Here is a 25917-nt window from a genome sequence, read left to right on the forward strand (position 1 = left end):
CCTTTTTAACCTATCACTCCTTTCTGGGGAGGTTCCCATTGCTTGGAAGGCAGCCACAGTTCGTCCTGTATTTAAAGGGGGAGATTAAGCTGATCCTAACTGTTATAGGCCTATTTCTATTTTGTCCTGTTTATCAAAAGTGTTGGAAAAACATATTAATAATCAACTGACTGACTCTTGATGTCTATAGTATTCTCTTGGGTATGCAATCTGGTTTCCGCTCAGGTTAAACCCCAACTGTGCACTGTGCACCTGCAATTTGATGAGTGGAAAGAGACATCAGTTACAAAACCCTTACTTGCATTGTAATGACATTCTGCGATTGTCATTAGGCCTACACTTGTAGCCTAAATTGATCCATCTACTCTTGTCCACGCGCGCCGCGGTCTTGGCCACTCATCTCTGCCTTGTCTGCAAGCGTCTCCGCAACCCATCTCCGCCTTGACAAAATGTAAGTGTACTCAAACCACAACGCAATTTTGAGCGTATACCACCCGGTTCCCTGTCAATTCGCACATTTTTCATGCCGCTATGCAGTAATGTAAAATAATGTTGCAGTAGACTATAGTTTTTTTGGGCATGTTGTATTAATTGTGATAGGCTGGCATTTTACAGGTACGGCGTACCCCCACTTTTTATTTTGCCGGGACACCGTACCGGACCATAGCGCCTTACTTTCACCCCTGGCCTTAATGAGTAATCACTGAGGTTTACAGCAACCTGAGATAAAGTATGCACTCTAGTGTGGTTTGGCATTATATTTTCTATCTGTGCATTATAAACTTATCCAATTTCAGCTCTATGATATTATTCTATCTTTAACCATCAACCTAAATGCACACAATGCTCTCCATCGAATTGGAAATATCTGAGGGCTTATTTCTTACAATCCAAGACCCAGTGTTTCCTTTAGTACAGTATGTACCCTTTTATTGCACCACCATGTGCAGACTTGGAAATTGCCATAATTTTGAATCCCCAGTGTTAGCGATGTGCAATGGGAGCAGTTTGCAGTGGTGTAAAGAACTTAATTAGTATTTTTAAGTATTTTTACTGAAGTCGTTTTTTAGGGATATCTGTACTTTTTACTCCACACATTTACCATGACACCCGAAAAGTACTCGTTACATTTTGAATGCTTAGCAGGACAGGAAAATGGTCTAATTCACACACTTATCAAGAGAACATCTGTAATGCTCGTCGTCAGTGGAAGGAAGAGTGGACCAAAGCGCAGCGTGGAAAGTGTTCATGATATTTATTTACAAGCAACACTCAAACAAAAATAACACATCCAAAAACTAAAGCGATCAGTTCCGTCAAGCACAGACACTAAACAGAAAATAACACCCCACAAAACTCAAATGGAAAATCACAACTTATATATGATCCCCAATCAGAGACAACGATAGACAGCTGCCTCTGATTGGGAACCACACTGGCAAAACAACAAAGAAATAGAAAGCATAGATTTTCCCACCCGAGTCACACCCTGACCCAACCAAACATAGAGAATAAATAAGGATCTCTAAGGTCAGGGCGCGACAACATCCCTGGTCATCCTCACTGAACACATGCTTCGCTTTTAAATGAAGTGTTGGAGTATGCCCATGGCTATTCGTAAATAAAAAAATAAAAAAATGGTGCCATATAATTTGCTTAGTATAAGGAATTTGAAATGATTTATACTTTTACTTTTGACACGTAAGTATATTTTAGCAATTACTTTAGCTTTTGATACTTATGTATATTTAAAACCCCCGGGTGGCACAGTGGTCTAGGGCACTGCATCGCAGCGCTAGCTGCGCCACCAGAGTCTCTGGGTTCGCGCCCAGGCTCTGTCGCAGCCGGCCGCGACTGGGAGGTCTGTGGGGCGACGAATAATTGGCCTAGCGTCGTCCAGGTTAGGGAGGGTTTGGCCGGTAGGGATATCCTTGTCTCATTGCGCTCCAGCGACTCCTGTGGCGGGCCGGGCGCAGTGCGCGCTAACCAAGGGGGCCAGGTGCACGGTGTTTCCTCCAACACATTGGTGCGGCTGGCTTCCGGGTTGGAGGCGCGCTGTGTTAAGAAGCAGTGCGGCTTGGTTGGGTTGTGCTTTGGAGGACGCATGGAGGACGACCTTCGTCTCTCCCGAGCCCGTACGGGAGTTGTAGCGATGGGAAAAGATAGTAATTACCACGAAAATTGGGGAGAAAGGGGGTAAAATAAAAAAAATAAAGGTATATTTAAAACCAAATACTTTTACTCAGATAGTATTGTACTGGGTGACTTTCACTTTTACTTGAGTCCTTTTCTATTAAAGGTATCTTTCCTTTTACTCAAGTATGACAATTGGGTACTTTTTCCACCACTGGCAGTTTGATCAAACAGGTGTTCTATTTTAAGATTGAGATTATTATGCGAGTTGAACCTCAATCCACATCAACCGCACTGCTGCCTCGTCAGTAGGCCATATAAATGCATAAGGTCGTCTACATAGGAGGTGATCTATCTACACTGTGCCTTTGTTGATCTGGAGTATTGAACTGTTGCCTTTGCTCAATTAGGTAGGACAGATGGCTCAACAACACAGACTGAAATTACTTCAGAAATTATACTGCAAGCTAATGTGAAAACAAAAGACAATGATTGAATACGTAAGCTGGAACATTGCATCATTATGCTTCTGTTAAGGTAAAGCTACAGTTATGGATGTATACCAGCAAGATCCAACTGTTATCGACAAAAGCCCCAAACCCCTTAATTATACATCACTTCTGCCCTACCCTGGATTCAAAATCTAATTCAAAGGCTAGTATACGCTAACCCCAATGGAACTAACTAGCGATTGCGCATAATTACTGTAGATGACGTGGTTAGTTTCAAGGATTTTAAGACCATTGTGTAACGATTCTCGTTGGTGGAAGGAGAGGAGGACCAAAATGCAGCATGGTAAGTGTTCGTCATATTTTAATTAAAAAACTGAACACTACACAAAATAACAACGACGCGAAAACGAAACAGTTCTGCCAGGTAAACAGACACTAAACAGAAATTAAACACCCACAACCAAAATGGGGAAAACAGGCTACCTAAGTATGCTTCTCAATCAGAGACAACGAACGACACCTGCCTCTGATTGAGAACCATACTAGGCCAAACACATAGAAATATAACAACATAGAAAAAATAACATAGACTACCCACCCCAACTCACGCCCTGACCAACCTAACACAAAGACATAAAAAAGGAACTAAGGTCAGAACGTGACACATTGACCTTCTGTTTTCAGAGAAGAAAATGACAAACAATCTAATTGACTTAAACAGACATCCTCTCTACCTTATGCCAATTGAATGGACATCAAATCATATTATGTTATGATTCTCAATGCATAACTGTATTAATTTCACTTCGGCATTCCTCACCTCCAACCTCTACATTTCTCTAAAGAAGACAGTCCTCGAGTTGCTGAAGATAATATCAATACTGAGGCAGGCTATAGTGCAAATGTCTATTCTCATGTTAGCCCTATGTTGATGAGCTGGGAGTGGCAGGGCCCGAATTCAGATAGGAATGATCAACTCTGGTGACCTGACCGTGTCAATAACCATAATAAAATGAACATTAGGTCAGGATTAACATGTCAGTGTTGTCTTGACTAATAGATCGCTCACAACATGAGACTCTCCTTTCTCACTCGCACGCTTCAGAGACACAAAATCAATGGTGACTACATCCAATCATAAGGAGAGTCTCTGTCATTCAGCAACGATGGCGAAGCATTGTCTGAAATTATTAATATGGGGGAATGCGTCACCGTTTCTGTACTACAACTGGTGCTCTGAAATATGTGAAATGATCAGGCTAACAGTTCAATGCAGCGGCAGTACATTAGAGTACCAGTAAATTGTGGAAGTTAGACCAGACTAACAAATATAATGTACATTGAAGCAGGTTCGTAAGTTCCGGGGGGTCATTGTCGTCCCCCCCTGAAAACCTCTACTTAAGTAAAAGTAGCCCTCTTAAGAAACTACTCAATTAAGGCAAAATAAGTATCTGGTCAGAAACCTACTTCAGTACTAGTTACAAATGTACTGTAGCTTGTAACTAGGTAATTCTTTACACCGTATGGCAAACTGTGAAAGCAATTAAAAAGAACAACAAATTAGTGAAACTGATTTGACATGAATCTATTATTTAAGCCTGCCGGCACCATCTTGCAGATATCTCCAATGAAGACTGACATAAACAGAGTGTAACGGTTTTCATCGTCTGAAGAACAGGAATCGGACCAAAGCGCAGCGTGGTAAGTGTTCATGCTTTTTTATTAAACTGAACACTAAAATAACAAAGCGAATGAACGAAACCGAAACAGTCCTGTCAGGTGCAGAAACACAAAACAGAAAACAACTACCCACAAAAACCATGTGGGAAAAAGCTACCTAAGTATGGTTCTCAATCAGAGACAATGATAGACAGCTGCCTCTGATTGAGAACCACACCCGGCCAAACACAAAGAAATACAAAACATAGAAAATGAACATAGAATGCCCACTCAAATCACACCCTGACCAAACCAAAATAGAGACATAAAAAGCTCTCTACGGTCAGGGCGTGACACAGAGTCCATAGGCTGTACAGTTTCAATTATTCTCGTATTCAAAGTTAACTTAGTATCAATATCAAAGTGCTCAATTTCATAAAAAGGTAAATGGTACTCAAGACATTAGAATAATTTCACAATTTCAATAGCATTACTGAAAATGTTTTTCACAGTATTATTTCAAGTACATGTGATGATGAATGAGTACTAATATGATTTACACCAAATGTGATGTTAAATGTTTTACTCAGAATACTAGTCAAACAACAATCAATATCAACATTTCACTATCAAAGTTCCAAGTATGCAAATCATCAAGACACAGTTCAGCATGGAATGAAACATCAAGGTAGGTATTCTGGTTGTCACGACTTCCACCGAAGGTGGTTCCTCTCCCTGTTCGGGCGGTGCTCGATGGTCGTGTCGCTGGCCTACTAGCCATCACCGATCCATTTTTCCTTTTCCTTTGGTTCTTTCACACCTGGTTTCATTTGCTTTAATTTCTGTGTGTATAATTACCCCTGTTGCCTGCTTAGGTTTGTGCAGGATTATTTGTGTCATGTTGCTCATTGAGGTTGTGCCTCAGTTATTTTCACGTACTGTATATACCGATTGTGTATAAGTTTAAGGAGCGTTGTTTTTTTCTCCTTCTGTGAGTAACTGTGTTCTCTTTTGTCGTGGGCGTTTATTTGGTATTGTACCTGACCCTATTGTTGTGTACTTGCCTATTAAAAGACGTTACTTGGACATCTCTGCTCTCCTGTGCTTGACTCCTTCACCTACCTCTAAATACAATATCGCAACACTGGTAAGAATCATGTAAGTTATTAATAGTGAAAGTACAGCTATCAATTGCCATATTCAACTCAATCATATTTTTCCTGCCAAGGTAGGATTTACCCTGCATCCACCTTCTCTCTTTTCCACTTTGAAGGGTCTTTTCTTTTCTTGGCTGGCCCATTTTGCTCCCCCTCGGTTGTAAAAAAAAAAATGTATTAAATGTATATGGCACAAAAAGCTTACTGAGTTCATGCACTGTAGAATGACATTTACACACACACACACAGTGAGAAAGAGCATTGGAGTGGGAGGATGCTGAGCTGAGCTGACCGGTTGATTTAGATAAGCTGGCTGAGCTAGCTAGCTACCTAACGTTATCTAGTGGCAAGCTAATGTGATAGTTAGTTAGCTATCGCCACACTCATCTGATTAATTTGTTCACTCATTATGCCAATGACAAGGTGGCTAGCTAGTTAGCCAAAAAGAAGAGATCATATGGGTAGCTAAAAACAGAAGATAAGTTATCTGTCAGATTCCAGGATAGCCACCTAACGTTAGCCATTTCATTTGCACTTGCCCTCAAAACACAATTTCAACAGCAGAATTATATCTGAGAAATACTTATCTTACTCCAGAAATGTATAATATTGCGAAGGTAATTAAAGTGCAACTTACCTCACGTCTGATTAAGAACCCAAAAACAGAAATCTTCTCAGAAGTGAAGACCACTTCATGAGCCATGGTGGAGATAAAGGGTTTGACGGACAACTTTGAGAGCCAATGGACTTTTTGATGACAAGCTATTTTGAATGCGTTTCATTAGTCAAGGGGTCGTAAACGTTAAAAAAAACAATAGTATCAATTCATGTAAAATAAATAAATATCACAAAATGTTAAGAAACCTATCAAAGCATGTGTAAAAGAAACTCCTGAAACTACATCCTCTACATACTGGTCTTCTGCACTGTTCAACCAATCCAGTAAATGTGCAAGAGGAATTAAGATGGAGTGTCGCCTTGTTAGGGACATATCTACATTTACTGGGGGGAAGGAGGGGCTGGTCCAACTCAGAGTGTCAAAACAAATTATGTTTCAAGTTTTAATGTTACATGCACAAGTAAAGTGAAATGCCTTTCTTGCAAACTCAGAGCCCAACCATGCAATAATCAATAATCATGTATTACAACAAAAGAACCCACAAGAAATAAGAATATGAAATAGACAAAAGTAAGTAAGCACACTATATACAGGAATTATTTAAAAAGTCAGTTCCAATACCATATTTACATGTGCAGGGATACTGGAGTGATGGAGGTAGATATGTATAGGGGCAAGGTGACTAGGCAACAGGATATAATAAACAGACTGAGTGGGTGTGTAGAGTCAGTGTAAATGTATGTGCATATTATGTGTGAGTGAGAAAATGGTGGCATGTGTGTTGGAATGACGGTGTGTGCTAGTGTGTAGGGCCCTGTGAGTGTGCATAGAGACAGTGCAAATACTGAAATTGAAGGTCAATAGAGATACAAGGTGAACTCGGTCCATGTAGCTATTTTGTTAGCTATTTATCAGTCGTATTGCTTGAGGATAGACGCTGTTCAAGAGCCTTTTGGTGTCAGACTTGATTCCACCTTATTCCTATATTGTCCTTTTGCTCGTTTGATGACTCTGCGGAGGTCATAATGAGCCTTCTTGTACTTACTCCTGTCTTCGGCCATTGCATCAGGGTTGTCTGCGATAGCTTTGTGTGCGGTAGCCCTGCTCTTTAGTTTAGCGCCAACCTGTGTGTTAATACAGGGCTTTGATTGGGGAAGCAGCGAACCCTCACCATGGGTACAACATCGCTGATGCATTTTTCTAATGAAGCCGGTGACGGAGGTGGTCTCGGAACATATTCCAATCACCACTAGTAAAGGAGTCCTGAAGCATACCCTCTGATTCAGGTGAACATTTCTCAACGGAGCGAATCGCATGTACTTCCTGTTTCAGCTTCTGCTTGCAAACAGGAAGCAAGAGTACGGAGTCATGATCTTATTTGCCAAATGGCGGACGAGGGAGGGCCTTGTATGCTTGCTTGTGGGTAGAATAGCAATGGTCTAGGACTTTATCGTCCCTAGTGGCGTTGGAGACGTGTTGATGGAAGTTGGGCATCAGGTGTCTTAGTGATGCCGAATTAAAATCGCCGGCAACCAGAAAGGCAGCCTCTGTAGGGTTTCCTGCTTGTTTGTAGCCTTATACAGTTCGTGAAGCACCAGTTTATTATTTTTATTGTCCTGTGGTGGAATGTCTACAGCAGTCATGATAACAGCTGAAAACTCCCTCGGGAGGTAGAAGGATCGGCATTTGACCATAAGGTATTCCAAGACGGGTGAACAGTGGGTCGACACCACCGCAATGGAATTAGCACACCAGTTGGAGTTAATGAAGAGCCAAATCACTCCCCCCCTCGATTTCCCAGACTCCAATGTCCTGTCCGCCCGGTGAATGGAAAATCCATCGAGTTGGATAGCCGTGGGGGTTATCTTGTCTGAGAGCCATGTTTCTGAAAAGTAAAGAATATTGCAGTTCCGAGAGTCCCGTTGGTAGTGAATCCGCGATCAGAGGTCATCCATCTTACTATCAAGTGACTACATTCACCAGTAGAATGGATGGATGGAAGAGGTGGCCGGTTTTCACCCTTAATCACACTCTGTAACGCCGGCATTTCCTCTTGGGTAGCCCACTGGGTTGTAATTACAAAAATATTTTCACATGACCATCCCCTTGTACTGTAAAGTATATGTAACACCATCCCCCCCTCATAAAATTAACTAAAAAGAATTGTACGACTACAAATAACAATAACTGTGTTTATAAATGTGGATATGTACTTCACTTTTGTGGCACAGTCGATGTGGCACAAGGCTATGGGCCAGAAGGTTGAGGGTTCGCCAACCACCACAGAGGAGCTCACTCTCCCTGCCTGTTTCATTAGTTCACGATCAGAGCCGGTTGCAGACAATGATCAGCTAGGGGGAAATATGATTTTCAACATTTTGATGCATATTATCCACAAACAGGTTTCTGTGCCAACGCACCACACAACCAATAAACAAAACCAAAACATACCAACTTCGGGCAGTTCAATATCATGGTTGTGGTGTTTTGTAAAATATGTTTCTTTCCTTTCAACAAATTGCCACTGCACAGTTTGGACTGATTGATTTTATTTGTCAGTTAAAAAAAATATATACACAAATAATTTAAAAAGTGACCGGGATTGCACAATAAAGTCGGGGACTTATTTCCATTTTGGACCCTACATTTGCTGCAGCATATGCTACAGTAATACAGTGCATTCAGAAAGTATTCAGACCCCTTGACTTTTTCCACATTTTGTTACGTTACAGCCTTATTCTAAAATTGCTAAAATTAAATGTTTTCCTCATTAATCTACACACAATACCCCATAATGACAAGGCAAAAACAGGTCGAATTTTTTGTTGCAAATGATTTAAAAATAAAAACAAGTATTCAGACCCTTTGCTACGAGACTCGAAATTGAGCTCAGGTGCATCCTGTTTCCAATGATCATCCTTGAGATGTTTAAACAACTTGATTTGAGTCCACCTGTGGCAAATTCAATTGATTGGACATGATTTGGAAAGGCACAGCTGTCTATATAAGGTCCCACAGTTGACAGTGCATGTCAGAGCAAAAACCAAGCCATGAGGTCGAAGGAATTGTCCATAGAGCTCCAACACATGATTGTGTCAAGGCACAGATATTGGGAAGAGTACCAAAACATCTCTGCAGCATTGAAGGTCCCCAAGAACACAGTGGCCTCAATCATTCTTAAATGGAAGAAGTTTGGAACCACCAAGACTCTTCCTAGAGCTGGCAGCCTGGCCAAACTGAGAAATCGGAGGAGAAGGGCCTTGGTCAGGGAGGTGACCAAGAACCTGATGGTCACTCTGATAGAGTTCCAGAAGGACAACCATCTCTGCAGCACTCCACAAATCAGGCTATTATGGTAGAGTGGCCAGACGGAAGCCACTCCTCAGTAAAAGGCACATAACTGCCCGCTTGGAGTTTGCCAAAAGGCACCTAAAGGACTCTCAGACCATGAGAAACAAGAGTCTCTGGTCTGATGAAACCAAGATTGAACTCTTTGGCCTGAATGCTAAACGTCACGTCTGGAGGAAACCTGGCAACATCCCTACAGTGAAAGATGGTGGTGGCAGCATCATGCTGTGGGGATGTTTTTCAGTGGCAGGGACTGAGAGACTAGTGAGGACCGAGGGAAAGATGAATGGAGCAAAGTACAGAGAGATCCTTGATGAAAACCTGCTCCAGAGCGATCTGGACCTCAGACTGGGAGGCGACGGTTAGGGGCGAACGACCCTAAGCACACAGCCAAGACAACGCAGGAGTGGCTTCCGGACAAGACTCTGAATGTCCTTGAGTGGCCCAGCCAGAGCCCGGACTTAAAACTGATCGAACATCTCTGGAGAGACCTGAAAATAGCTATGCAACAACGCTCCCCATCCAACCGGACAGGGCTTGAGAGGATCTGCAGAGAAGAATAGGAGAAACTCCACAAATACAGGTGTGCCAAGCTTGTCGCGTCATACCCAAGAAGACTCAAGGCTGTAATCGCTGCCAGAGGTGCTTCAACAAAGTACTGAGTAAAGGGTCTGAATACTTATGTAAATGTAATCTGGCGCCCCCCCCCCTTGGTTTGTGCTGTGGTAGAGATCTTTGTGGGCTATACTCGGCCTTGTCTCAGGATTGTAAGTTGGTGGTTGAAGATATCCCTCTAGTGGTGTGGGGGCTGTGCTTTGGCAGAGTGGGTGGGGTTATATCCTTCCTGTTTGGCCCTGTCCGGGGGTATCATCGGATGGGGCCACAGTGTCTCCTGACCCCTCCTGTCTCAGCCTCCAGTATTTATGCTGCAGTAGTTTATGTGTCGGGGGGCTAGGGTCAGTTGGTTATACCTGGAGTACTTCTCCTATCTTATCCAGTGTCCTGTGTGAATTTAAGTATGCTCTCTCTAATTCTCTCGTTCTCTCTTTCTTTCTCTCTCTCGGAGAACCTGAGCCCTAGGACCATACGTCACGGCAAACCGGGCATGATGACTCCTTGCTGTCCCCAGTCCACCTGGCCTTGCTGCTGTTCCAGTTTCAACTGTTCTGCCTGCTGTTATGGAACCCCTACCTGTTCAACTCTTAATGATCGGCTATGAAAAGCCAACTGACTTTTATTCCTGATTATTATTTGACCATGCTTGTCATTTATGAACATTTTGAAAATCTTGGCTCTCTCTAATTCTCTCCTTCTCTCTTTCTTTCTCTCTCTCGGAGGACCGGAGCCCTAGGACCATACGTCAGGACTACCGGGCATGATGGCTCCTTGCTGTCCCCAGTCCGCCTGGCCCTGCTGCTATTCCAGTTTCAACTGTTCTGCCTGCGGTTATGGAACCCCTACCTGTCCCAGACCTGCTGTTTTCAATTCTTAATGATCGGCTATGAAAAGCCAACTGACATTTATTCCTGATTATTATTTGACCATGCTTGTCATTTATGAACATTTTGAAAATCTTGGCTCTCTCTAATTCTCTCCTTCTCTCTCTCTTTCTCTCTCTCGGAGGACCTGAGCCCTGGGACCGTCCGTCGGGACTGCCAGGCGTGGTGGCTCCTTGCTGTCCCCAGTCCACCTGGCCTTGCTGCTATTCCAGTTTCAACTGTTCTGCCTGCGGTTATGGAACCGCCACCTGTCCCGGACCTGCTATTCAACTCTTAATGATCGGCTATGAAAAGCCAACTGAAAATTATTCATGATTATTATCATTGACCATGCTTGTCACTTATGAACATTTTGAACATCTTGGCATAGTTCTGTTATAATCTCCACCCAGCACAGCCGGAAGAGGACTGGCCACCCCTCATAGCCTGGTTCCTCTCTAGGTTTCTTCCTAGGTTTTGGCCTTTCTAGGGAGTTTTTCCTAGCCACCGTGCTTCTACACCTGCATTGCTTGCTGTTTGGGGTTTTAGGCTGGGTGTCTGTACAGCACTTCGAGATATTAGCTGATGTACGAAGGGCTATATAAAATAAACTTGATTTGATTTGATTTGATTAATCTTTTTTTTTTTTTTATAAATTTGCATAAAATTCTGAAACCTGTTTTTGCTTTGTCATCATGTGGTATTGTGTGTAGATTGGTGGGGGGGGGGGGGGACAATTTAACCCATTTTAGAAGGCTGTAGCGTAACAAAATGTAGAAAAGTCATGGGGTCTGAATACTTTTCGAAAGCCCTGTATAAGGACTGAATGCGTGTCTAATTTACACATCTCCACCTGGCTTTCAGGGGTCACCTTATCTTTTAACATAGCTACATCTATGGGTTTTTCTGTCATGCGTAATGTTTTATTTTAATACTAATTTTACCAGGTAAATTGACTGAACACATTCACATTTACAGCAACGGCCTGGGGAATAGTAACATTTGGGGGGGGGGGGGGTTGAATGAGCCAATTGGAAGCTGGGGATGATTAGGTAGCCATGATGGTATGAGGGCCAGATTGGGAATTTAGCCAGGACACAGGGGTTAACAGCCCTACACTTACGCCACAGGGAGTCAGGACATCCATTTAACGTACCATCCGAAAGATGGCACCCTACACAGCGCAATATACCCATTCACTGCCCTGGAGCATTGAGATCTTTTTATAATATTTTGAGCAGAGGAAAGAGTGCCTCCTACTGGCCCTCCAACACCACTTCCAGCAGCATCTGGTCTCCCATCCAGGGACCGACCAGGATCAACCCTGCTTAACTCATTCCATGGAGGGCCGAGTGGGTTTTCACTCCACCCTTGTATTTGATTGATGAATTAAGGTCACTAATTAGTAAGGAACTCCCCTCACCTGGTCTTAATTGAAAGAAAAAAACAACCTGCAGACACTCAGCCCACCGTGGAATGAGTTTGAAACCCTGCTTTAGAATGACACTTCTGGTTTGTGTGGGAAATTCCAGGTTACCTGGGAGAAAAGCTATTATTCTCGGGATGGAACATTTGTAATATACTGGAAAAATATTAAACCTTAGTCTGTAGCTTATTCTTTATATGTTTTTGGGCTGCTGGTACACCATGGTGTGCAGGCAAAATCAAAGTGACACTGAACTAGTGCACTTGCCAGAGTCTTTAGGGTGTCTATAGGTGTCCATCCAATTAGAAACAGATTTTCATGCGAATATTCTAAAATCTGCATAAAAACATTTCTGTCATAACTGCTCCCGCTCCCGTCGCTTCTCGTCTCCAAGCGTCTGTCCTTACAGAATGCTGACCACACAATGTGAAGCATCAGGGTTTTTTGTTGTTGTTGGTGACGTTGAGTCCGGGTGCCACTGCCGGAGGAACCGGGGGTGCCTCAGCTGGCTCGTCGGGCTTCCACGCCTTAGCTGGCTCCAATCTCACATCATGCCTCAGCCGGCTCGTCGGGCTCCCACGCCTCAGGTGGCTCATCAGGCTCCTATCCTACGTCATGCCTCAGCCGGATCATCGGGCTCCCACGCCTTAGCTGGCTCGTCGGGCTCCCACGCCTTAGCTGGCTCGTCGGGCTCCCACCAGCCTCAGTCGGCTGGTCGGGCTTCTACCCGGCCCGTCAGGCTCGCCCAGGTGGGACGCCAGTGGCCCCCTCTAGGGGGGGTACTGTCACGCCTGCTCCCGCTCCCCCTTCCTGGTGCTCGAGGGTGCCAGGATGCCCATCATTACGCACACCTGTCACCTTCATTACGCGCATCAGCGCTTCATTGGACTCACCTGTACTCCTTCACGTTTTGATTGCCTTACCTATATCTGTCTGTTCCTCTGTTTCATCCCTTTGTCAGCATTAATGTTATGTTTTTCATGTACAGATGCTGTCCTGTCCTGTTTCATGTCTGTTTATTCATTAAATGTTCACTCCCTGTACTTGCTTCTCGTCTCCAAGCGTCTGTCCTTACACATTTCAGGGTTTCCTTTAGGAAAATGTGGAGCCGGACAATGTGACTGGGAAGATTTTAATTTACTTGACACACATATGCATTCAGATCCGACTTGGCGCAGCCAGTGCAATCAATAAACAAGGAATATTGGTGAAATGAGCCACATTTATGTGTCCTTAAAAACAGCCTATAACAAATTACAAAAACACTATTCCTTGTGTTTCAATGTGTAGCATATGCAAAACTTTATTTCCCCCAAAAATTTTTGGGGGGGTTTGGCTACTTTACTAAAACAATAATTGTGTCCACCTCATGGTTCAGCTGTCGGGAGATTCGAGCACTAAATGCTTCAGGGCATTGCATGCATAGGCCTTTAGGCTTAGGTGTCCACTGTATGATATTCATATTTAAAAAAAAATATATATATATATATATTACCAGTCAAACGTTTGGTCACACCCACTCATTCAAGGGTTTTTCTTTCTTTTACTATTTTCTACATTTTAGAATAATAGTGAAGACATCAAAACGATGAAATAACACATATGGAATCATGCAATAACCAAAAAAGTGTAAATCAAATTAAAATATATTTGAGATTTGAGATTCTTCAAAGTAGCCACACTTTGTGCAAAGCTGTCATCAAGGCACTCTTGGCATTCTCTCAACCAGCTTCATGAGGTAGTCACCTGGAATGCATTTCAATTAACAGGTGTGCCTTGTTAAAAGTTGATTTTGTGGAATTTCTTTCCTTCTTAAAAAAGTTGTGTCCCGCTAGCCCTAAGAAGGGGTGTTACATTCGTTGTTTGGATGAAGAGAGGAGGACCAAGGCGCAGCGTGATATAAATACATTCTTCTACTTATTATAACGAAACGAAGAATACTTAAACAGACTTACAAAAACAACAAACGAACGTGAAGCTATTTAATGACAAGTGCAGACACAGGCAACTTACACATAGACAATCACCCACGACATACCCAATGAATATGGCTGCCTAAATATGGTTCCCAATCAGAGACAATGATAAACAGCTGCCTCTAATTGAGAACCAATCTAGGCAGCCATAGACATACAAACACTTAGACTAGACAACGTCCCATAAACATAAAAAAAAACCTAGACATGACAAAAACACCTACATCCCCCATGTCACACCCTGACCTAACTAAAATAATAAAGAAAACAAAGATAACTAAGGCCAGGGCGTGACAGTACCCCCCCCCTCATGACTGAAGGGCAGCTCATGACTGAAGGGCAGCTCATGACTGGCGGGCAGCTCTGGCGGCTCCTGACTGGCGGGCGGCTCTGGCGGCTCCTGACTGACGGACGGCTCTAGCGGCTCAGGACAGACGGGCGGCTCTAGCGGCTCAGGACAGACGGGCGGCTCAGGCGGCGCTGGACAGACGGGCGGCTCAGGCGGCGCTGGACAGACGGGCGGCTCAGGCGGCGCTGGACAGAAGGGCAGCTCAGGCGGCGCTGGACAGACGGGCAGCTCAGGCGGCGCTGTACAGACGGGCAGCTCAGGCTTGCCGAGGCACACAGTAGGCCTGGTGCGTGGTGCCGGAACTGGTGGTACCGGGCTGGGGACACGCACCTCAAGGCTAGTGCGGGGAGCAGGAACAGGGAATACTGGACCCTGGAGGCGCACAGTAGGCCTGGTGCGTGGTGCCGGAACTGGTGGTACCGGACTGGGGACACGCACCACTGGGCGAGTGCGGGGAGCAGGAACAGGGCATACTGGACCCTGGAGGCGCACAGTAGGCCTGCTACGTGGTGCCGGAACTGGTGGTACCAGACTGGGGACACGCACCACTGGGCGAGTGCGGGGAGGAGGAACAGGGCGTACTGGACTCTGGAGACGCACAGGAAGCCTGGTGCATGGTGTTGGCACTGGTGGTACTGGGCTGGTGCGAGGAGGTGGCACCGGATAGACCGGACCGTGAAGGCGCACTGGAGCTCTTGAGCACCGAGCCTGCCCAACCTTAACTGGTTGAATGCTCCCCGTAGCCAAGCCAGTGTGGCAAGGTAGAATAGCCTGCACTGGGCTGTGCTGGCGAACCGGGGACACCATGCGTAAGGCTGGTGCCATGTACACCGGCCCGAGGAGACGCACTGGAGACCAGATGCGTTGAGCCGGCTTCATGGCACCTGGCTCGATGCCCACTCTATTCCGGCCGATACGAGGAGCTGGGATGTACCGCACCGGGCTATGCACACGTACAGGAGACACCGTGCGCTCTTCCGCATAACACGGTGTCTGCCCGTACTCTCGCTCTCCACGTTAAGCACGGGAAGTTGGCGCAGGTCTCCTACCTGACTTCGCCACACTCCCCGTGTGCCACCCCCCAATACATTTTTGGGGCTGCCTCTCAGGCTTCCTACTGCACCGCCGCGCAAATTCAGGGTGTAGGTTATGATAGACAGCCAGAATAAGACCCTCGATATTTATAGAAAGGACCATCAACCTCATCACTGTGCACTTTCACCACCCTGTGGAAGTTCATCATCATTTATATAATCTGTAGCCTAATAAACTGCATACTTTCCCATGATGTGGTGACATTTTTTTATCAGACATTAAGCTACTTTACTCACCTAAACCAGGTTTCCATCCAACCTTTTTTATGTCGAGCCATTTTTGAGGACGCTGGAATTATTTACATTTACATTTAAGTCATTTAGCAGACGCTCTTATCCAGAGCGACTTACAAGTTGGGGAATTATATTTTGGATGTGTAACGGCTGTCGTAGTCGTTCTCCTCCTCAGACGAGGAGGAGCATGGATCGGACCAAGATGCAGAGTGGTACGTGTTCATTATTTAATGGAAAAACAACAAAACACTTCAACATACAAAAACCAACGAACGTGACTAACCCGAAACAGTCCTGTGTGGCCCAAACGCTGACACAGGAACAAACACCCACAAAACACAAGTGAAACCCAGGCTGCCTTAGTATGATTCTCAATCAGGGACAACGATTGACAGCTGTCTCTGATTGAGAATCATACCAGGCCGAACACAAAATCCCAACATAGAAAATCAAACCTAGACCAACCCACCCAACTCACGCACTGACCAACTAAAACAAATACAAAACAAAGGAAAACAGGTCAGGAACGTGACAGAACCCCCCCCCCTTAAGGTGCGAACTCCGGGCGCACCAGCACAAAGTCTAGGGGAGGGTCTGGGTGGGCGTCTGTCCACGGTGGCGGCTCTGGCGCTGGTCGTGGTCCCCACCCCACCATAGTCAACCCCCGCTTCCGTGGCCTCCTCCCAATATCCACCCTCCATGTCAATCCCACTATTCCAAAGAGCAGTAACAGACTGAGGGGTAGCACCGGACTGAGGGGCAGCACCGGACTGAGGGGCAGCACCGGACTGAGGGGCAGCACCGGACTGAGGGGCAGCACCGGACTGAGGGGCAGCACCGGACTGAGGGGCAGCACCGGACTGAGGGGCGGATCCTGGCTGGCTGGCCCTGGCGGATCCTGGCTGGCTGGCTCTGGCGGATCCTGGCGTGCTGGCTCTGGCGGATCCTGGCTGGCGGAAGGCTCTGGCGGATCCTGGCTGGCGGAAGGCTCTGGCGGATCCTGGCTGGCGGAAGGCTCTGGCGGATCCTGGCTGGCGGATCCTGGCTGGCGGAAGGCTCTGGCGGATCCTGGCTGGCTGGCTCTGGCGGATCCTGGCTGGACGGCTCTGAAGGCTCGGGACAGACGGGCAGCGCTGGGCAGGCAGACAGTTCAGACGACGCTGGGCAGGCCGGCAGTTCAGACAGCGCTGGGAAGGCAGACAGTTCAGACAGCGCTGGGAAGGCAGGCAGTTCAGACTCAGGCTGTGCTGAGCAGGCAAGCAGCGCAGGCGGCGTTGGGCAGACGGCCGACTCTGACCTGCTGAGGCGCACAGTAGGCCTGGTGCGTGGTGCCGGAACTGGAGGCACTGGGCTGGAGACACGCACCACAGGGAGAGTGCGTGGAGGAGGAACAGGGCTCTGGAAACGCACTGGAAGCCTGGTGCGTGGTGTCGGCACTGATGGTACTGGGCTGGGGTGGGAAGGTGGCGCCGGATATACCGGACCGTGAAGGAGGGCACGCGCTCTTGAGCACCGAGCCTCCCCAACCTTACCAGGTTGAATGGTCCCCGTAGCCCTGCCAGTGCGGCGAGGTGGAATAGCCCGCACTGGGCTATGCAGGCGAACCGGGGACACCACCTGTAAGGCTGGTGCCATGTACGCCGGCCCGAGGAGACGTACTGGAGGCCAGATATGTTGGGCCGGCTTCATGGCACCCGGCTCACTGCCCAACCTAGCCCTCCCAGTGCGGGAAAGGTGGAATAGCCCGCACTGGGCTAAGCACGCGTACTGGGGACACCGTGCGCTCCACCGCATAACACGGTGTCTGACCAGTACGACGCCCTCTCACTCCATGGTAAGCCCGGGGAGTTGGCTCGGGTATCCAACCCGACTTCGCCACACTCCCCTTTAGCCTCCCCCCCCCCAAGAAATTTTTGGGTGAGCCTCTCGGGCTTCCAGCCGCTCTGCCTTGCTTTCGCCTCATAAAACCTCCTCTCCGCTTTCGCTGCCTCCAGCTCCGCTTTGGGGCGGCGACACTCCTCTGGCTCTGCCCAGGGTCCTTTCCCGTCTAGGATTTCCTCCCAAGTCCATTCCTCTTTTCCCCATTGCTGTTGTTCTTGTCGTCCTTCTCCACTCCGCTTGGTCCTGTTTTGGTGGGTGTTTCTGTAACGGCTGTCGTAGTCGTTCTCCTCCTCAGACGAGGAGGAGCATGGATCGGACCAAGATGCAGAGTGGTACGTGTTCATTATTTAATGGAAAAACAACAAAACACTTCAACATACAAAAACCAACGAACGTGACTAACCCGAAACAGTCCTGTGTGGCCCAAACGCTGACACAGGAACAAACACCCACAAAACACAAGTGAAACCCAGGCTGCCTTAGTATGATTCTCAATCAGGGACAATGATTGACAGCTGTCTCTGATTGAGAATCATACCAGGCCGAACACAAAATCCCAACATAGAAAATCAAACCTAGACCAACCCACCCAACTCACGCCCTGACCAACTAAAACAAATACAAAACAAAGGAAAACAGGTCAGGAACGTGACAGGATGAACGTGCGCACGCCTACGGGATACTTTTGAAGTAGCCTAATCAGATTGAAACAGTGTGACTGGTTGTGTTGATGACATATATATAAAAGGTAATGCGTTTAAAAAGTTAGCTGCTCGGCTTGGAGAAGAGGCAGAGCATGAGTTAAGCTTTCCTGAATACCAGGACCTGCCGGGAGCCACATTATTATAGGACGACAGAGGATAATGATGATCTGCAAAAGACAACGCAATCAGTATCCGAAGTAAACATATAGCCAGACTGGCCTGCTACTGTGCCTTTCTAGACCATATAAACTGTTGAAAGTAGGCCCACAATTGATCCAAATCAAATTTTGAGCTGTGTGTCTCATGTCTTCCCTGTTACTTCATGCAGAGTGATGCACCTGGCCTCTCCGCTGCCTATCAGCTATTCCTATTTGTTTTTATCGATTCATATAAAAATGTATGTAGCCTTGAATGATTTCATGTGTGGTATGATTGCTAGTTAACCTACTGCAGATCTGGACAAACGATCCACATACCGCTATTGTCACTATGAATGGTGGATAGACGGCAGGATAGACCGTTAGACTGGTAGATTATACTGACCTGCGGTATACTTAAGCAATAAGGCCCGAGGGGGTGTGGTATATGGCCAATATACCACGGCTAAAGGCTGTTCACCACGGCTGTATACCACGGCTGTCAGCCAATCAGCATTCAGGGCTTGAACCACCCAGTTTATAATAAAAGTTAGCACACGGAAAAGCAATATTGCATAAGGGTAGTACCAAAACATCTTGATATAGAGGCGGTGCATGCAAGCACACAAGCAAATGTGGCTAGGATGGAAGAAATTATATTGTAAAACCCTGCAAAAAAGCAAATGTAAACCAGGGAAAAACCGCACTACCCTCCCTTGTACCCCCCCAAAAAATACACAACCCTCCCCAAAGCAACAAAAAAAAAAGTTTGACAAAGTCTGACAACCCTCCCTATTTTGGACCACCCCTCACAGGATGTTCCCCCATGATGAAAGGGGGCATGACTGAAAAAGTTTGGGAAGCACTGATTTAGCTAATGATTTGCACAAATACAGATGGGCTTCAGCCTTTTTTATTTAAAGCCACTGTGCTGCATCAGTTGGGCTACAGGTGATAATGATTATTGCTAAATAACACAGCAGCCTGATTAATATGGACCAAAATGTTGTTAGGTTCATTTTTGAAGGGGGAGATTATTTTAAGTGGTGCAGCATCTTATTTTCATTCAATTTGGAGTAGAAAGGTCACCAGAACTGACTTTCTCATAGACATTCCTCAAAACAATTACATGCCAAGCATGGTTCAGACAGAAAACACCCCGTTGAACCTTTGATTAGAAAAGATTACAATACATGCAATATGTTAGTCTTGGTGTTAGGCTCTGCTCCTTTGGAGAAGCTCCCTGTCAGAGCATGCATCATGGCAGCAGGCAGTGAGCCTCTGACCGAAACAAAAGCAGAGCCCAAACAGCTGGAGGCTAGGGTGAGCTGTGGGAAAACAGACATGCATGGGGAGTAACGCATGTTACAGCAATAGCATGTCACCAAGAACACCAGTGCATAGCTTGTGCGCAGCAGACATCAGAGAATATGTGTGCAAAACCGCCATATTAACGTAGATTGATTAATCTAATTGGTGCAATATCAGCTGATGCCATCAGTTGATGCAACACTCAGGTTTCCTGTCTGAACCCGCTGCAACTTGATTGAAGGGTACACAAATAAGCAAAATGGGTTATGACATTTAAATGTAGTCAAAGCAGGTGTTTGGTTGCAACATTCTAAACTGTTAGACCAACAGTTTAAAGTAACACAGAAATTGATTGGTATATCAGTTGTGGTTGAGATATATTGACCAAATTATCAGAGAAGTTTGGGATGTATTTCCCCTTCAAATTCCCCAGAAACAACCATTTCCCAGCTATTTTTTTATATCTGGGTGGGCATACCCTCGGACCCCCCTAGAAGGGTATTGACCTCGGAACCCATTTACCTTGACCCTTCTCTAATATACAACACAAAATTACACCCTTGCATTGAAGTCTATTTCAAAGTAGGATTAGATTTAAATTCTAGTAGGATACAATCCATTGGAGTCATGTGTATGCAACAGCTAGATGGGACAAGACTGATGGCCTTGTTTCATTAAATTCATTCATGTTCTAACACCTTTCCTGAGGGGAAAGGCAGCAGTTCATCCTACATAATGTATTGAATATATAAGTAAACACTTTACGTATAGTGGACAGGTATAATGCATTCTTACACTTGTCATAAGCATGTATGAACAACTTCAAGAGGATAGAAAATGCATTATTATCATCTTTATTTATCCTGACTAAATTAGGCATAGGCCTAATAGCCATTTTGAGTCCGTAGAAAATGTGCAACAATAGAGAGACATTTACAACATATAGACAGGACATATTATAGGCCTTAAAATAAACACATCGTACATGTGTATAATAAGTCATAAAGCATTATACCTGTTAGCTTTAAGCAAAGTGTTGTCATAAGGTTCTTCATCGGTGCACAGGGGTTGGCTTAATGCTGATGTTGTCCGACAAGTTGATATACACACGCGCCACAATTTTGATGAATTCCAATAATTGCCTACATGTTGAAATTGACCCATCATAATGGGTGTATGCAGATTATTGGGTATCAGAACATTTATGAAGTGCTAGTGAGCCACTTGATTTCAACCTCATATTGATTTTCAATGTGGCATACATTGCAATCACATTTTAATTTATGTTCTATTTTTTATTTAACCTTTATGTAACTAGCAAGTCAGTTAAGAACAAATTCTTATTTACAATGAAGGCCTACCCCGGCCAAACCCTAACCCGGACAACGCTGGGCCAATTGTGCGCCGCCCTATGGGACACCCAATCACGGCCGGTTGTGATACAGCCTGGAATCAAACCAGGGTCTGTAGTGACGCCTCAAACACTGCGATGTAGTGCCTTACACTGCTGCGCCACTCGGGAGCCCATTCTCTAGATGGCAAAACCATCATTTCCTACAACTAAAATGTAGGCTATTGCTAGCCTAAGATGTACTCTTAAGGTGCCAACTGTTACTCCTTATTAAGGTCCAAGGACTTAGTTATTTTCACAGCTTGACTTCGTCTGGCAGCCCAAACAGCCAAATACTCCATCTAGACGTGAATTGATTCTCAATTGCGATATGGTTCTAGAAACATAAAGCCCTTTACTTTCATATCACATCAAAATAATTTCCTAAATGTTAAATATACACTTACTGTACACTGTTTTAACCAGCATTAGCACAGTTGCAGCCGACAGTATTTTTCAGTGACAAGTTTCTGGCGGCCTTCTTCTGTTACACACAGGTGTAATGGAAGAAACGGGTCCATCAATATTAATGAATTACAACGTATCTTACAGCAGTACTCACCAATGAATACGAGATGAAATAGGTACACTCCCCAAAGATCCATTTCATTTACGATGTCGTACGATTCTGTTAAAATAATTCCAGGTAAACCACCACTAACGTTACACTTACATATTCGAAATTACACTCAAATACATCATGTGGCATAGGCCTGCCTACATGTGGACTAAATTGTTACAAAAGGAATTGATGAACAAGAGCGAACCTTGTTCGCAACATTTTTCAGAATTCCGTAAATTTCCCGAAATGTGGATGGATTAATCAAATGTCATGGACATAAATCAAATAATTACGAGGTAATTGTTATGTAAAACGAAAATAAAACCTGGTATTCTCACTGAAAGTTATTTAGGCTACATCTGTAGGGTCCGGTGTGTGAGATTTTGTGTTTGCCCGCTGCTGTTCTTTCTCCACCGAAAGCAAGTCGTCTCCGAACGTATTTGCTGTTGGTAAATCGAAGAGAGAGTGGTCGGATGGACGAACTGTTGAGAGCGACGTAGGTGAGCATAAGCGAATGGGTTAGGATGAGGGAGTACAGAGGGAGCGCAGCGGGTTACGTAGAGTGGAATGGTTCTAGGGACAGTGACACGTCCAATGTTAGAGTAAAAAATCACACAACATAACATTGCCTCTACAAGCCTACAGTCATGTAATTAAAGTTATATTGTACTATTTCCCAGTCGTTCTCAGATCCAGCTGGAAAAGAAGATAACTACTAATTTGGTGAAACTGACAGATAATGATGGCTGAACACCACAAAAATAGATGGTCTGACTCAATTCAACAAGATGTATTACATTTTTCCTGCACTTAAATACTAGGTGTTGAATTCAAATCAATTTAAAACAATGTTTGTCCCAGCTTCGTGTGGAAACTGTGGCAGCATTGCTTATTCAGATTTAAGTCAATTGTAAATACAAACAATAAACCCTGAAATTACTCTGAGACAGAATTCAGTAGGGAAAATGAATGAGAGTAATAAAAAGGGGTGCTAAAACAATTGATATCAAATCTATAATAGATAAGCTCCTGGGGGGAAACTAATATTTGTTTTTGGGCACTAAGATAATAATTTGATCCTGTCTACTTCCATATCTGTTTATTATTTCAATCTTGTTTATAGAGTACTTTTCTCAGTCATAGTTTTGTTTTCCATTCTTGGCTCTTGTTGTGTGCTATCTTGGAGGAGACTACCAGATTCCATGACAGCTGGTCAATTTCTAGGTTGTTTTGTGAGAATCACCCTAGAGAGTAATCATGACTTTGTCATTAAGAGGAGCCTAAAAATGCCTGGGGAGGGATGAGGGAGGGGAAAGGATATGGGAGGGGGTTGTATTGATGGGTGTCTTCCTGCACTGCAGAATATCTAGAATATGTGGCTTGTAGTACAAACAAAAAGATCTCTATAAAATATAGCAAATAGAAGAGTGGAAATTAAGCTGTGGACAGCCTTCTAATATAATGACATTGCTTCTTGAATGGTTTGAAATTTGACTATTGTCTCAAGTCTATGTTTGATGTGAGACTCACAGCATCTTCTAGAGTGCAAGAGTGGGCAACTCTGGTCCTGGAGAGCTGCATTGGTCCCACACTGGATTCAAATGTTCAAATAATCATAGTCTTCAATTTGGACCATGATTATTTTTATCAGGTATGTTTGCACTGAGCTGGAGCAAAATCGTGCAAAGAATGCAGCCCTACGATACTGGAATAGCCCACCTATGCTCCACCAGAAGATAGAACCTGAGGCTAGAGGCTATTGCAGGGATTGGCTATTGATGCTGATGGCACTGCAGCATATTTAAAATAGCTTTTCATTATGTAGTTATACTGTTACTGAAAGTTAAGGGCGGGGACGTTAATATGTGAATGTTATGGCCCAACCCCTAATGAAATGACAGCAGTCATCCAGGAAGTGCATTTGGGCTTTAAATACAGTGTGTGCAAATGTAGTAGGATTAGAGAGGTAAGGCAAAAAATAGGCATTAGTGGCGAAATAATTACAATTTAGCATTAACACTGGAGTGATAGATGTGCAGATGATGATGTGCAAGTAGAGATACTGAGGTGCAAAAGAGCAAAAATAAATAGCAATATGGGGATGAGGTAGTTGGGTGGACTATTTACAGATGGGCTGTGTACAGGTGCAGTAATCGGTAAACTGCTCTGACAGCTGATGCTTAAATTTAGTGAGGGAGATATAAAGATGAAGTTTGAAGTTTACATACACTTAGGAAGGAGTTATTAAAACCTGTTTTTCAACCACCACACAAATTTCTTGTTAGCAAACTATAGTTTTGTCAAGTCGGTTAGGACATCTACTTTGTGCATGACACAAGTCATTTTTCCAACAATTGTTTACAGACAGATTATTTCACTTATAATTGTCACGGCTCCTCCTCTGCATTGCAGGGGCGGTTCCTCCTGCAGGCAGAGGAGGGTCGCTAGTGATTGGAGCCACCTGGGCTCAGGGTATAAAACTGCTTCACTAATCACTGCTCTCTCTCTCTCTCTCTCTGCTCCTCCAGGTATGATCCTGTTTTGTTTGTTCCTTTGTAGTTTTGCATAGTTTTCACTCAGTCATATTCACACACACAGATTCACGCATCCATGCACTTTACATACACCTTACATTATGATACTTCCACACCTCATTCCTTTTTCTTAGTTTAAAGTTAATAGTTTGGTTTATAATAAAGAACACTTTTAATTGGCCTATACCTGTTGTTCGTGTCCCCTCATTTTTGTCACAGGCTATGAGCCGGCTTGTGACCTAATTCACTATCACAATTCCAGTGGGTCAGAAGTTTACAAAAACGAAGTTGACTGTGCCTTTAAACAGCTTGGAAAATTCCAGGAAATGATGTCATGGCTTTAGAAGCTTCTGATAGCCTAATTGACATAATTTGAGTCAATTGGAGGTGTACCTGTGGATGTATTTCAAGGCACACCTTCAAATTCAGTGCCTCTTTGCTTGACATCATGGGAAAATCAAAAGAAATCAGCCAGGACATCAGAAAAAAAATTGTCGACCTCCACAAGTCTGGCTCATCATTGGGAGCAATTTCCAAACACCTGAAGGTACCACGTTCATCTGTACAAACAACAGTACGCAAGTATAAACACCATGGGACCACGCAGCCGCCATACCGCTCAGGAAGGAGACGCGTTCTGTCTCCTAGAGATGAACGTACTTTGGTGCGAAAAGTGCAAATCAATCCCAGAAGGACCTGTGAAGATGCTAGAGGAAAGAGGTACAAAAGTATCTATATCCACAGTAAAATGAAAGGAGGCCTGCGAGCAAGGAGGCCTACATACCTGACTCAGTTACACCAGCTCTGTCAGGAGGAATGGGCCAAAATTCACCTAACTTATTGTGGGAAGCTTGTGGAAGGCTACCCGAAACGTTTGACCCAAGTTAAACAATTTAAAGGCAATGCTACCAAATACTAATCGAGTGTATGTAAACTTCTGACCCACTGGGAATGTGATGAAATAAATAAAAGCTGAAATAAATCATTCTCTCTACTGTTATTCTGACATTTCACATTCTTAAAATAAAGTGGTGATCCTAACTGACCTAAAACAGGGAATTTTTACTGGGATTAAATGTCAGGAATTGTGAAAAACTGAGTTTAAATGTATTTGGCTAAGGTGTATGTAAACTTCAGACTTCAACTGTAAGTCTCCAGCTTCAGTGATTTTTGCAATCCGTTCCAGTCATTGGCAGCAGAGAACTGGAAGGAAATGCGGCCAAAGGAGGAGTTGGCTTTGGGGATGACCAGTGAAATATACCTGCTGGAGCGCATGATACGGGTGGGTGTTGCTATGGTGACCAGTGAGCTGAGATAAGGCGGGGTTTTACCTAGCAAAGACTTATAGATGACCTGGAGCCAGTGGGTTTGGCGACGAATACAGTATGAAGCGAGGGCCAGCCAACGAGAGCATACAGGTCACAGTGGTTGGTAATATATGGGGTTTTGGTGACAAAACGGATGGCACTGTGA

The 25917-nt window shown here is 44.7% G+C and overlaps 1 protein-coding gene across 2 annotated transcripts in view; it reads right to left on the reverse strand.

Annotated features, from left to right (window-relative positions):
• The window catches only part of LOC139582564 (GDNF family receptor alpha-4-like), a 115425-nt gene extending 92945 nt beyond the window's left edge, over nt 1-22480 (reverse strand). Inside the window, exons 1-2 of one of the 2 annotated variants that reach the window (XM_071412679.1) lie at nt 22249-22480; nt 21911-21976 (exon numbers count right to left, since the gene is read on the reverse strand). In XM_071412679.1, coding sequence (XP_071268780.1) covers nt 21911-21953 — 43 coding nt within the window. In that variant the 5' untranslated portion in view covers nt 21954-21976; nt 22249-22480. Of the gene's footprint in view, nt 1-21910 lie in introns of both variants that reach the window. The other variant, XM_071412668.1, reaches the window with a different exon arrangement.
• Nucleotides 22481-25917: the final 3437 nt, after the last annotated feature.

This window comes from Salvelinus alpinus, chromosome 1 (genome assembly GCF_045679555.1).
Source record: "Salvelinus alpinus chromosome 1, SLU_Salpinus.1, whole genome shotgun sequence".
In the NCBI taxonomy this organism is placed as follows: Eukaryota; Metazoa; Chordata; class Actinopteri; order Salmoniformes; family Salmonidae; genus Salvelinus; species Salvelinus alpinus.